Source organism: Thunnus thynnus, chromosome 13 (genome assembly GCF_963924715.1).
Source record: "Thunnus thynnus chromosome 13, fThuThy2.1, whole genome shotgun sequence".
In the NCBI taxonomy this organism is placed as follows: Eukaryota; Metazoa; Chordata; class Actinopteri; order Scombriformes; family Scombridae; genus Thunnus; species Thunnus thynnus.
Genome location: NC_089529.1, coordinates 10,317,770 through 10,331,596, shown reverse-complemented (window position 1 = coordinate 10,331,596; position 13,827 = coordinate 10,317,770). Strand labels below are relative to the sequence as shown.

Below are 13,827 nucleotides of genomic sequence, written 5' to 3'. Positions count from 1 at the left end.
AGCATTAGTACAACTGACAACAGCTGAAGCACACTGAACAGGATCTGTCACGTAAAGTATTATTTTTTATGAGACATCTGCAAGGCGGGCAGGTGTTTCTCTGTTCACAAAAAGTCTTGTGTACCTCTGATGGAGCTTCCACCGTTGTCCCCAGGGATCCAAGCCAGGGTGATGGAGGAGGTGGAGGTGGTGGAGACAGTCAGACGGGGTTGGTCAGGAGGAACTGGATGTACAAAAACAGACAGTGACTCACCAACTGAGCAGAAACACCATAAAGCATACACATCCTCTACCAGTCAGTTCCACTCAGATACATCATCCATTTTCTTCTTACCTTGCACCACAAGATTGACTATGATAGTGTCAAAGCCCAGGGTGTTAGTGGCCGTACAGGTGTAGTACCCAGAATCCTCTGCTTTGACTGAACGCAGCACCAGTGTACCATTGGATAAGATCTGCCGCTGACTGTCGGCTGTCACTGGAATGGCAGAGTCCTCACTGACAAATTACAGACAGGTTACAGATGTTAACACCCTGGAGAAAGTTTTGTTATCTTTACAAGCGCCACTGTCTGTTTGAATGATGTTGACATATAAGTGGTATATGATGAGCCCTGACCTGTCTTTGGTCCATTTAATCGTGGGGGCAGGCTCTCCCACTGAGCTGCAGGGCAGACGCACTTCCTTCATCCAGGGTGTGGTCACTGTGCCCCCAAAGGACAGGATCTTGGCCGGAACTGCACACAATGACATAAAAATATAGAATAATTACAGTGAATCTTTATCACATACTTTGAGACACAGATGATGATACTGTAGATAAACCAAGCCAGAACAAAAAAACTGTTTCAGCATCTCTCTCACTAAGTACTTTAGGATGTCTAACTGTCCGTCTGCTGTTTGCTGAATGAGTGGCCCGGTTTGCCTGAGGGGAAAGGCCTTTATTCACTGCAGAGGGAATAAAAAGCTGTAGTGTAGTATTTTAGTGTAGCCCCTTCTTTAACCTCTTAGTTTCAGTCTATCTTTACTCCATAGATCCTCCCCTCTATTGATTTCTCTCCTGCTACCTCTCTCCCCAAGGGTCATTTTACTAGATAGGCCCTGTTCATCACCACATAATTAACAACAGCGTTTCTCGCAACATACCCAGTACTCAATCAATACTACAGCTGTCAATCAATAGCAGGGAGAGCAGACAGAGACAGAAGGAGAGAGAGAGTGATGAAAGGGATCTGTGCACAGGAGATCATGTGGTCGTTTCATAGCCATTTTTAGAGCGCTCTCCCTCATAACCTTTACAGAAATCTCTTTACCCTTCTCCTCCACTACAGGCTCGCCTGGAGGACTCACCTTTCCCAGCAGGCTCCACTGTGACCTTTGCGCTGATGTTGCCTCGGCCGGCAGTTGTCACGGCTGCAGCCCAGATGTGGTATTGTTTACCACGGCTAAGGTGCGTGATACGGTAGAAGAGCATCTCTGGGTTGGCCTCGTACTCACTGGGCGCCTGGGACGGAGGGCACGCAATGTCATGTTAGCAAACTATGATAACACAGTGACAAGACAAGCTGGGTGGCTGCTCTTGTATTAGAAACTCTACCAGACTGAACAAATATTTCAAGTTACACAGCTCAAATGTGTGCTGAAAGAAAAACAGTCTCAAATTTAAGTCTTTTAAGTCTTTTCTTGGAAGTGCACATTCAAGACATTTTGACTTATCACAGTAGGAAAAGCACAGGTGTTAATGATAACATTAACGATGGCTCTGCTCTATTCAAGTGTTCTGGTAAGCATGAACAATACCAGGACTCTGGAATTCAGCCATCGATTATTTTATCATTTACACCTGTGCTTTTCCTGTGGTGAATGTCGAAACGTCTTCCATGAAAAAGGCCTGTAGCATCATAACTGTTTGTGAAGCAGTTTTCCCTTTTTGGTGGGAAATTGTTAAGAAACATGTCGGTATCTGGAAACAATGAAGAACTGAAGGAAAACACAAACCTATTCTAGAGGAGCTGGCTTGCAGGTAGACATCGAAAAAGGTGTGCAAAACCGCTCTAACACCGATGTAATATTTTATCTTTAATTCTATAAGTCATCATTTCAGCACATGTTGCCTTTTTAAGGATGAAAGCCAGTTTAATCACTTCAGTGACATATCTAGTGTATAGTACAGGTATTTAAAAATGATAATTCATTTGGGGATAAACATAAACATAGAAATAGAGTAAATAGTGAGTTTCATGAGTTATCGAATGTTATTTTTTACAGGGATGTATTATTGTATTTTCTTATCAACTTTTTTCTATTTATATATACAATATAATGTATATATGTACAGAAGTGGTTTTATTTATTTTTGCCTTTTGATTAATGACAGGCCAATTATACATGTATTGTTAATTGAACTTTATTTTTTATATAATATTTATTATTTTTAGTTTTGATTATTGATATTTTACATTTATTTTTACACAGTGACCTAAAGGATATTTTTCAACTTCAAACAACGTGAGAGAAACTTGCATTGTTTACGGTATATTTATATTATTTTATAGACTTAATCACAGCTTAATTTAAATTCAAGCATCCAGATGTTTTTCTATTTTTTTAATTTATACTCAGTATTTCTCTAGTTTGTATTTGCTGGTTTTTGGATGTTGGAGGCCTTTCTTCATATGGATTATGTTCTGTGTTCATGTTGTTCGCGCTATAGGTGTCACTCAGATAATCTTTTAATCGGAAGAGGTCAAGTTGTGCTAAATTGTTGATCAACAGATTTTAAAATAAAATTATTGCATTTCATTTATGAGTGTGTGGCTTTTCACTCCATTCTTTAGTTTCTGGGATAGAGCTAGATTAGAGCAGATTGCTCCACTCCAGTGGTGTAAATTAATTTGAAACAAATTAAATTATTTCTATCCATTTAGGCAGATGTAGTCGCTTGGTTACAAAAAAAAATAACACTTTGTGCCTCGATACTGGATTAAATGATGTGTTCACATGGATATCTTTCCTACAAACACATCTTTGAAGCGATATTCACACATGCACCTGCAGGCACACAAACACACACATGCCAACGCGTGCTCAAAAACACTGTTTTCTCTCAAGTCAATCCCCGGTTCTATCGCTTTAATCTGCTCATCTCTCAGTGCTCATCTTCAGTTCCTTCACCATTTGCTTTCCCCTCTTTTCCTCTATCCTTTTCTGTCTAGCTCAGTGAAGAGGAGAGGATGGAGGGACAGAGGGAGGGAGGAAGGAGCATATGAGTGTGTGTGTGTGTGTGTGTGTGTGTTTGGGGGCGGGGGGGGGGGTGCGTTCGAACATTCCTCCAGCATAGCGGCGGTGTTGTGGTGATCCAGGGAGTGATACAGGGAGATAATGAAAAGACGGACAAAAGCACTCTCATCTCGATGTGACTGATACCCTCCTCTGCTCCTCCCTTCTTCCCTGCCTATCTCTCACTCACTCCCTCTCTTCCTCTCCCCTCATCTCTCTCTTTTTCCCTCATTTCCCCTCGGTCTATCCCTACCTCTAATGGTGTGTCTCTTTCTTTCTCTCAACCTCCTTCTCCCCTCCCTTCCTCTCTCCTCCCTGCCTGTGCTCATTTACATGGCACTCATGTACAGAGAGGGAGGAGTATTTGTGAATAATAAGAAAGTGAGATTCTAGCCTGATATCAGATTTCACTGTGCGCTGGTGTTTGTGTGCACATGATCTAACCACAACTGAAATGCCACACATGCATGTATAAATAGAAAATGTTGAAATGTGATGCCTGTGTGTGTGTGTATGTATGTGTGAGAGCGTGTGTGTTTCTGATGCGGCAGTGTGCATGTGTGAGCTTGTTCTCTGCCTCATTTGCATATCTACGTCTCATCACGTTGCCAAGACAACCTCATCTGTTCATCTGGGAGGGCAGGAAATAAAGCAATGGTGCAAACACGGTGAAAGAGAGACACAAAAAGATACACACACACACACACACACACACGCACACGCATTCATGCACGGTGTGTTAATAATTGTGGTTACAAATACATTTTTCAATTGGTAGATTTTTATCAAGTTCACAAATGTCTCAATTCTCAATCACCTGGAAGATTTTCTCCTCCACAGAGGAAGGACTTACCGGCTGTCCAGACCCTGGACTGGAGCAGTAGATGGTGTACTTGCGGATAACACCATTTGGTTTGTGAGGAGGTAACCAGGACACAACCACACTACTTGGAGAGGAGGGGACTGCCTTGATGCCAGCCGGTGGACCAGGAACTATAGAAAAACACAGGCACATCAGCACGGCGGGCGTGTATTCTATATGTATATGCTTCTATGTGTGTTTTTGTGTGTGTGTGTGTATGCACATGCTGGGTGTTGGATGCCTATTAAAGTGAGCAGGCTTGTTTGCAGATTGCTAGTCTTATCCTGCGCTAAGCCGCTCTGGGAGGACTTGGAGGAAGTCCCTTTGGGTGGTTGGCGGTGACATATGTTCATTCAGACATCGGTCAGCAGTTCTGACTTTGTGACACCCAGCATTCTCTTAACTCTCAAACCCACAAACAGATTAGACAGTGGTGTCTGATCCTCTGTTAGCCACTTCAGCTTGACGCTTTATACTCTGATTATAAGTAATCAAGCTAAAGGCACGAGGAGAGTTTAAAATGGATGCACGATTTACAGAAAAACACATCAGGACACTGGATACATGAAAGGTGAACAATAATGCTTTTGTCACATAGGCCATACAGTAAGGGGCTCACAGTGTCAAGCCTATTCAATCCCCACCATAAATATAACTTGCTCTTGACAGTGGGCCTCATCTGGGGTCTACAGAAGGAGGCTACCGCAGTGTAATACCAAGCCCTCTAAATCCATCCCCCAATTCCTTTTTTTCCTTCATGTGAGGCCCCCTTGATCCAGTCATTCAGCCAGTCCATGCCCTTGGACTACTTCATCCAGCACTTTACATGAGCAGGGATAAAAACAACACAAACTCTGAAAGGATTGATGTGGCGAGGTTTTAAAAGTGGGAGGTGGGGATGAAAGAATGGCGAGAACGATAGGTGCAGTTCCTGGGGGAGTGATGATGGTGGCGGTGGAAGTGGGGAGGGGCAGAGGGGGCAGTCATCATTATCATATCCATGTCAAAGTAGGAGTGGCGGTGTGAGGGTGTGTGAGGGTGTGTGTGTGTGTGTGGGGGGGGGGGGGGAGTTAAGTCCCATCTGGTGCCCAAAATCTGCCCAGGACTCCAGACAGACAGACAGTCTGCTGCACAGCCAGCACGGCCAGCGTGATGATGAGGAAGAGAGGCACAATGGTGCTAAGTAACCAGCCCCATCTTCATGAATGCATTATGGTCTACTGTACTAATCAGAGGTCACAGTAAAGGGCTGATACACTCGACCAAATACACAGAGAGTGAACTAAGTCTAGCTGTCTACTCTACAGTAAACTGGCTCAGAAAAAATACTTTGCTATCACATTGTTATTGTGACTCTTTTTGGCCCTCAATCGGCTGTATTTCCATCTTCAACCCCTGTTACCCCCCAGGCCCCTCCTCCTCACCTCCTCTATAAAGAGACATGGATCTGGCTGTAATCCCGCCTCCAATGGTGTAAGCACAAAATTAATTCTCTCTAATCCAAGTGGAGTTAATCCCTATGCCTATGGCAAGAGGGCTGGTGGAAAGGATGCAGGCCTGGGCTGATGGCTGACTCCTAGATGCTATATGCTGCGAGAGAGCACCCCTCCTCTCCCCCGGTGTCTCCCACCAGCCCTCCCTCAGCCCTGAGCTGTGGACCCAAAGCCTCTTAATTCTCATTAGCACTACTAATGGAGCTTCCCAGCATAAATGAGCTTTTGTCATGGGTTTGAAATACAACCCAGCACCCTTTTTTTTATCTATTCCCCCTCCTATCTCCCTACCGCCTTTACCCTTTACCCTCAAGCTCAATGCATGCTTTCTTCTTTTTGGACTTTTCCACACTTAAACATATTGAGTGAATAAATAAAATGCTGGCATTTTTCCTGTTTGTGTGTTCACTCACGGTCCTCTCGGGTTTGGATATATAGGACGTTGCTGCGGACCCCATCTCCAGCTTGTGTGTAGGCCAGCACCTGAACACTGTAGTTGGTAAATTTCTCCAGCCCTCGCAGCTCCACCTGTTCACGTGTGGTGGTGATATTCTGCATCTCTCCCCACTCTGTGGAGAACAGGAAGGGAAAACTGTTTAAGAGAGGAGTGTATGTTATCTGGTGGACTGACAACACAGAGGGACCCTGTCTCCTACAAAAAAACATTTACATGCTACTAAATTGTTTTGCTAAATATATTTTGGGGAAAATTGTGAAATGTTGTTGATACAGAACTTTGGTGACTAAAGCACTTGATTGAAGGACGGGTTCACAATTTTTCAAGTCTTTCTTGAAACAATAGTCAAGTGCCCATATGAACGCTGCATCAGGTTTTGCTCATTGTAATCATTCCTCTTGTTCATTCTGAAGATCCCCTCATAATCTGCTTAAAGTGTAAAGTGACAAAATACACTCTTCTTGTTTTGAAAAAAATGTATTTAAAAGTTTATCCGAAGATAGTATGCAGCAGTATGTAAGAAGGGAATTTGGCTCTAAAAAGACAGTAACAATATACTATATATTGACTTGATCTAAATAATTTGGGTGGCTGAAGCTTCATATAAGCTTCAAATATTTTTTGAAATACATTTTTGCACGGAAGGAGTCTTGTGAATTTTGTCTCCCATCACTTACATTGAAAGTGAATTAAGAAAGTGTCTCTTAATGTCCAGTATGAGCAGGAGGAATGATTACAACAAAAACAAAATCAGTCACTTTTCATTTGGGCACCTGAGTATTGTTTTAGGACAGACTTTTTAATGCACAATATGTAATTTCTGCTGCCAGGGGTCTCTCATTCAACACAATAACAAAAGACGGAGTTTGATGACGTTGTGAAGTAGCGTGGGATCATGGGAGTTGTTGTCTTCACTGTTAAACAACCAGCCTTTCAACCAGGTTAGGATTCCCTCAGTGTTCATTTTTCAGGGTTTTTTTTTACCAGGAGCTGAATTATCTGCAGAGGTCTCCTCTCCAGAACAAACAGACCCAGGGATTAAAACTTGTAAAAACACTGAATAAAGCATTTCACCTAAAAAATCAGTGTTTCTCTGACGCTGTTCGGCAGATGCAGGACGTCCAGGAGGGGCTCCTTGTGAGCTGAGATGCTGCTAACGTTTGCTCAGATGGTTTTTCTGACAACTTAAAATCCAGACGTCTGATTACTAAAATCTTTCATCTGGTTAATAGATATACTTAAAAATGACCAAGATCTAAAAAGTTTATCTTAAAAGCATGGCTTCAAACGGGATAAAAGTCAATTTATGCCAGTTTCTGGCGGACAACCAGAACGCGGGCGTATTATCTTGTACACGTGTACTCTTTGGTAGATGCTATTGTGGCGGACAACCACAACGCCGACATATGTGCACAAGATGTTTATCATCGTATATCTTTGGTAGAGGGGGTATGACGCCATTGAAAAGTGACCAAATAAAACGGACTGTTACTTGAAAATAACAGATTTCTCTGGGTTTGAAAATTGTTGGAAACATTGGGGATAATGTAAGTACACAACTCAACAAAATATATAACATAGGTCTAGTTGTTGTCAGACAAATGAGGAATAATTACATATTGTAGCTTTAAGGTTAGGGAAAGATCATACTTTTGTCTCGTGTCACAATTCAGTGCTGAGTTATTCAATGTTTAACCAAGACCACAGTCTGTCTTACTTTTACCAAATTCTTCAGTAGCCTAAACATAACTGTAAAACCATTTAATATAGGGAGCTCCTGTGGTTTAAGGTTTAAGATGCTGCCCATGAACCTTAACATACGCAGTTCACATCCGACTGGGGACCTTTGTTGCAATTCTCTGTCTCTCTACTGTCTGTAATGAAGGAATAAAAATGCCCAAAAAATATGCTTGAAAATACTAATCATGCTTTTGTTGCTGTTATCTAGATGTAATTTCCCACAAAACATATTTGCTAAAGCTAATTAGTTAGGACAATAATGAACAACATTTTTATATTTGCACAGACATAGGAACTGCACACACACACACACACACACACACACACACACAAATCTAACTAAACCTTGCAGAAAGAAACAAGGGCAAACACAGACTAATTCAAAGATACACAGGAACAGGAAGTGCTTTATGAGATAGGTGCTGACACACATTAACACATACTGACTCACAACACTGACAAAGAGGTAGGTGGGTGGGTGGGTTTGGTGAAGTTTAGAATGAGATAGGTGATAATTACTCTGCATTGGCCACTGGGCCTGGCCCCCACAGCACCCACCTCCGTCAGGGAAGAGGGACCAAAACACAACCCGGTAGCCTTTCAGCACACCGTGCAGCGTCAGCCGTGGAGGCTCTGCCCATGTGATCACCGCCTCGTCCGACGTCACCGAGATGGCTCGCACGTTTTGCGGAGGCTCACTGGGCACTGGGGAAAGCAGGGGGCGAGTGTTAGTGCTGCATCGTTCAAATATATGAGTTTTGAGGTTGTTTTAATGATATCTCTGAGGTTATTGCTGTCGATAAGAAGACCTGACTGATCTAGCATGGCGGCTGAAGCACTGAAAATTGATGACTACTCAACACCACAACCCACAGGCAATCTCTGCTGAAATAAATCAGTCAAATAAGCTCAAATTAGCTCTCAATAGCTCCTTGTTCACTGCTAGCTTTTAGAGCACGGAGGAGAGAAGGAGAGGAGGTGTAGAGGGGGGGTTGATGGAGGGGTGGATGAGCACTGAGAGAGAGCAGCATGAATAGTAAAACAGCTACACCTTAAGGGGTTAAAATGCAGATGAGGAGGGCGGGGTGAGCTGAGATGTGGAGGATAAAATCTGAAGGAAGACAATGTTCATCTTTAAGGTAATTGCAGTTGTAGAGGCAGCATCAGACTACCTATCTGGACAATTACCATCACTATTACTGTTACCATGATCAGTGTCTACCATTACTGTCCACACAGACTGGGAGGATCCATATATTTCTGTCTGAAAGAAAGGATCAGCGGTGCAAAAAAAATCTAAGAAATAAAAAGATGGAAAATAGAGGAGGGATGAGTAGGACGGGAAAGAACCAATGGCAGGGAGAGGAAGAGAAAAAAAAGGGGCAGACATTTAGAGAGTAATGGGGTTCCTTGTTCCTCTCTTGCTCTCTACCAGCCTAATGAGGGTGCTAATTAAAGTAGAAAGAATAATGGGGGATGTGCTTCAAATTCATTTCTACCATTTTGTTTGAGCGTTTGTCTGTGTGCATAAGTGTATATATATATATGTATACTAGCTGCTTTAATCTATGTTTAATAGTATAATATATATAATAATATATTCCATCCCGTTTGTGCATTTACCCTTCTTTTTGACAAATTAAAGAGATATGCTGTATGGATTTTTTCATTTCTGTCTCTCTCTCATGTCCTCCCACATTCTCTCCTACACTGAGTCCGACAGCCTGCACTCTCAGTAGTGTCTACAGTCCTGTCCCTTCATCTTGCCATCTACTTCTTCTCTCCCAGCTTTCTTACCATCTTCCAGTGTGGTAGCGTTGATCTCAGTACTGGATGGGCCGGTCCCAGCTCTGTTAAAGGCCTGGACCACAACCCCGTACTGGGCAAACTTCTTTAGGTTGTCCAAGGTGTACACTTCACTGTCCCCCGTAGCTTTCATCTCCACTATGCTGTACTGGCCATTGCTGCCTGGACCGTTCTCTCTGTAACCGATCTGGTAGCCTCGGATCACCCCGTTCTGCAGCTCCTTCTTAGGAGCCTGAAAGAAATATGGTGATAATATTAAGCTACATGTCAATCTTCATCCCTGTTTAGCTGCATTAAAAACTGTGCAACATTATAACTGGTGAGTTATTGTTTTGGAATTTGGCAGTAATTTGTTAAAAATGTTGAAAAGAAGAAGAAGAAGAATGAAAATGCAAGATTTTATTGCATTTTATATTTATTCTGGATAATCTGAGCTCCTATTACTGTAATTGATGTAACTGATCTCCACAGATGTATATTTGTTAACTCAGAGTACTTTGGCCTAGTGTGTCAGGTTACACAAGGAAGTAGAAGTGACTCAATTTTTGTCATTTAAAAAAAACAACAAATTAAGCAGTTTTATCTATATTCCTGTAATGTTCCTGTTCCTCATAGAGCACTAATAACAGCACAAGCATCAAACATTTGCACTGCGAGCCCTTTCTTCTTGCTTGAGAACATCACTATTAATAATCAAGACAGTCACTATGTTATGTATTCATAAATTAAATGTTGCCAAAACAAAAAAATATGTAGGTTAATCACAGTTAGCATGCTAACCAATCAATGTTAGTGTATAACAGTGATTTTCACTGTGACTCAGCTAATCAGAATAAGCATATATAGTAAGACACGTGGTAGTAAAGTGATAACAGTAGTGAGTTTACCCTCCATGTAACCCGTATGCTCTGAGATGTCATCGGCTGAAGGATTACTTCCATCGGCGGCCCGTCAGGCGCTGTTGATGGAAGATGTCAAATAAAGTGTTACCGTCAAAATTCATAGCCCTGCTCCATACGGAGAAGTGAGAAAGACACTCACAGGATCATTAGAGGAGTGAACAATCACTTACGTGCTTCCTCAGTACTGATTGTGAGCTCTTTGCTTGGAAGGCTACGGCCAATCTTGTTGTAAGAGTACATGCGGATGCTATAAACACAGGCCGGGTGCAACTCTACAATGTTGGCCTGGTTGTTGGTGGGCGAGATGTTCCTGGTGGTGTACATGTGATCCCAGGAGTCTGTTGAATGTGGAGAGATTTGTAAGACATGCATCTTAAAAATCTGACATGCAGACTTAAGTTTTGAAAACCTACCTGACTTGTTCTTGTATTCGATGTCATAGCTGGTGATGATGCTGTTTCCATCAAACCTTTGGATCCAGCGAAGGTTCATGCTCCTGTCCTTCACCTCCCTCACTTCCAGCTCAGGGGGATCTGGTGGTTCTGTGTGCGTGAGAGAGAGAAAATTGGTGAGAGCTTTTCACTAACTGAAGACGTTCACTAAGATTTTCCCGTTGGACTGTACAGTTTGTGGTAGAAATACTGTACCCTGCACAGTGAGTTGGATGAGCCCTCGACCCTCTCCGTAGGAGTTGATGGCATGGCAGGAGAAGAAGACAGAATCTCCCCGCTCGGCTGGGTTCAGCTTTGAGCATCAACACAAACAGGCAAAAGTTACAATGTGCCAAAAAATATACAGAAAATTCACAACAGACCGCAGCAGTAACATATATCACAAAAATCATATTTAAACTGAGCATTAAATCCTGAATCTGTGAGATCAGATAATTTCACTTCTTTCTGATAAAATATACTTAAACTAATACTTCATTAGGAAGTTGCTACAAAGAATAAGTCAACATTTTTGGACATACATTCATTTTCTTGCTGAGAGTTGGATGAGAAGATCAATACCACATATTTATCCTATAAATATAAGGCTACAGCCAGCTGTTGTTGGTTAGCTTAGTTTAGCATAAAAACTGGAAACAAGGGGAAATGGCTAGCCTGGCTCTGTCCAAAGGTGAAAAAAATCAAAAGCTTGCTAAACAAACAAGATGTTTGTTAATTAGTGAGCTTTATAAGAGCTGGTAAGACAGTGCCGGGGTTGCTGTTTCCAGTCTTTTGCCAAACTAAGCTAATGACTGTGACTGTTGCCTTCAGCCTTATATTAACTCGACATATACGAGAGTGGTATTGATCTGATCTAACTCTCAGCAAGAAATCGAATAAGTGTATTTCCCAAAATGTCAAACTATTCCTTTCAGAGCTGAGAGAGTTTATAGCATTATTGACTTAATTTGCCTTCTACTGCTTTACTTTTTTATTTCACAAGACACTTGTGGACAAACACAAGCCAACACTGCATTTTACAGAAATAAAATTAACTGTTCATTAGACTAAATAACTAAACTTTTTTGCCAGATAATTTATTCACATTACTCTTTGCTCTGTATTCTGTTTGCAGCATTAAACAATCCCTCTCAGTTTTGGTGTATTCTGCTGAGTTTAAATGTCTGCTCTGTATCTGACCTTCAGGGTAGAGATGACTTCGTCCCCCTTCTTGTTGATGGTGATGGAGTAACGGGGGTTTCTCTCAGCGTCGATGACGGTGTCCCCTCTCTCCCAGCGGATGATGATGGGCTGCTCGCCCCGCGCTGTGCAGTTCAGCTCCTTGGTCTGGCCCTTCCTTGCCATGGTGGTGTTGGGGTGGCTGGTGATCATGGCAGGAACTGAGAAAAAATCACAGACACATGTCAGTGTGACGAATAGTATTATATGGGGTAATGAAACGAGGGAACAGAGATGTGGTATTGGAAACCGAGGATATATTACAGATGTATATCTCTATTTCTGCCCTTCGTTCTCCATTTTCATTTCACGCTTCAAGCCCCGCTGGCCCTCTTGCACTACCTCCTCCCTGTCTGCCTTCTTCCTCTCTTCTTTCCATACTCCTCCGTTCCTCAGACATAGATTATTGATTGTAGGGGTTCCTGAGGTTTTGTTTTCATCACTAATTCATCAGCCCTTTTTCCCCGCCAAACATTCAGGAGCACATAGACCGGCAGCCGGAACACATCAATCAATAGCAAAGATACCCCCAGTTAAGGATATACAGGACAGAGACAAGGTTTTGTTAGGTTCAGTACAGGCCGCACTAGCCTGGGGCAAAAGTGCATCTAAGAAGAGTTGATTCCCCACCAAACAGCTCAGGCTTGTCTCTGTATACAGTACGTGCAATCCTGGAGATGTGGTTATGAAAGGAAATGTGCTCAAGCCAGAGAGAATGATTGACACTTACTCTTGACAGTGAGGATCATGCTCTTACTGATGTCTGAGCCCACTCCATTGGAGGCCTGACAAAGGTAGTACCCGCGGTCGTCCTCAAGCACATGACGGATGAGCAGAGAGCCGTTTGACATGATCTGGATACGGCCAGTTAGAGGGACTGGATGGTACTGCTGAGGGTTTCCCACACCTACATGGCACAACACAAAGCAAATACATGTTACTGCCTTCATTTTTCCTTGTTTATGTGACCTTGATATTGTGATGTTGCTGGGATGTGATGGTTTTACCTTTGGCATGTTTCCACATGACTTTTGGAGGTGGGTAACCCTCAACAGAGCAGTTGAGAACGCCAGCTTTGCCGTAGATACAATCCTGGTTGTTGGGCTGCACCACAAAACGTGGTGGCACTGAGACAAAAAGTTGCGGTTAACTTAAATGAAAGAAAATCTTACATTAAAATGGGAATGTTCTTAAAATAACAATTCAATACAATTCTATGCTCCCTCTGCACATTAGCTATCACATCACATCTGACCTAATTCATCATCATGTCATTCTCCGCTCGCTCAATCCCTCACCAGTAACAATCAACTGCCTTTCCCAGCTGACGGTGGCAGCGGCGTTGCTTGCGATGCAGGTGTAGTTTCCGTTATGCTTCAGTGTCACCTTGGAGATTTGCAGGGAGCTCATGAACTCTTTGGTCTCTATTGCGACGCCAGAGGCGGAGCCTGGCACGATGAGCTGGCCGTCTTTGTGCCAGGTGATGCGTATGGGCATGTCCCCGGATGACACCACACAGGCGATGTACATGAGCTTCCCCACTGAGGTAGAGGGGATATCGAAGGGCTGGATGAGGGGCGGCACTGGGGGAGAGAGGAAGATTGACGAGAGTCAGTGGA

The 13,827-nt window shown here is 42.8% G+C and overlaps 1 protein-coding gene across 2 annotated transcripts in view; it reads right to left on the bottom strand.

Moving 5' to 3' along the window:
* Nucleotides 1-13,827, bottom strand: part of LOC137195413 (cell adhesion molecule DSCAML1-like) — a 53,935-nt gene that overhangs the window by 6,655 nt on the left and 33,453 nt on the right. The window contains exons 9-24 of one of the 2 annotated variants that reach the window (XM_067607749.1): nt 13,507-13,791; nt 13,216-13,335; nt 12,939-13,115; nt 12,170-12,369; nt 11,186-11,282; nt 10,952-11,080; nt 10,709-10,876; nt 10,524-10,594; nt 9,628-9,868; nt 8,389-8,535; nt 6,047-6,202; nt 4,132-4,271; nt 1,350-1,503; nt 619-736; nt 335-498; nt 125-223 (exon numbers count right to left, since the gene is read on the bottom strand). In XM_067607749.1, coding sequence (XP_067463850.1) covers nt 125-223; nt 335-498; nt 619-736; nt 1,350-1,503; nt 4,132-4,271; nt 6,047-6,202; nt 8,389-8,535; nt 9,628-9,868; nt 10,524-10,594; nt 10,709-10,876; nt 10,952-11,080; nt 11,186-11,282; nt 12,170-12,369; nt 12,939-13,115; nt 13,216-13,335; nt 13,507-13,791 — 2,466 coding nt within the window. Of the gene's footprint in view, nt 1-124; nt 224-334; nt 499-618; nt 737-1,349; nt 1,504-4,131; nt 4,272-6,046; nt 6,203-8,349; nt 8,536-9,627; nt 9,869-10,523; nt 10,595-10,708; nt 10,877-10,951; nt 11,081-11,185; nt 11,283-12,169; nt 12,370-12,938; nt 13,116-13,215; nt 13,336-13,506; nt 13,792-13,827 lie in introns of both variants that reach the window. The other variant, XM_067607750.1, reaches the window with a different exon arrangement.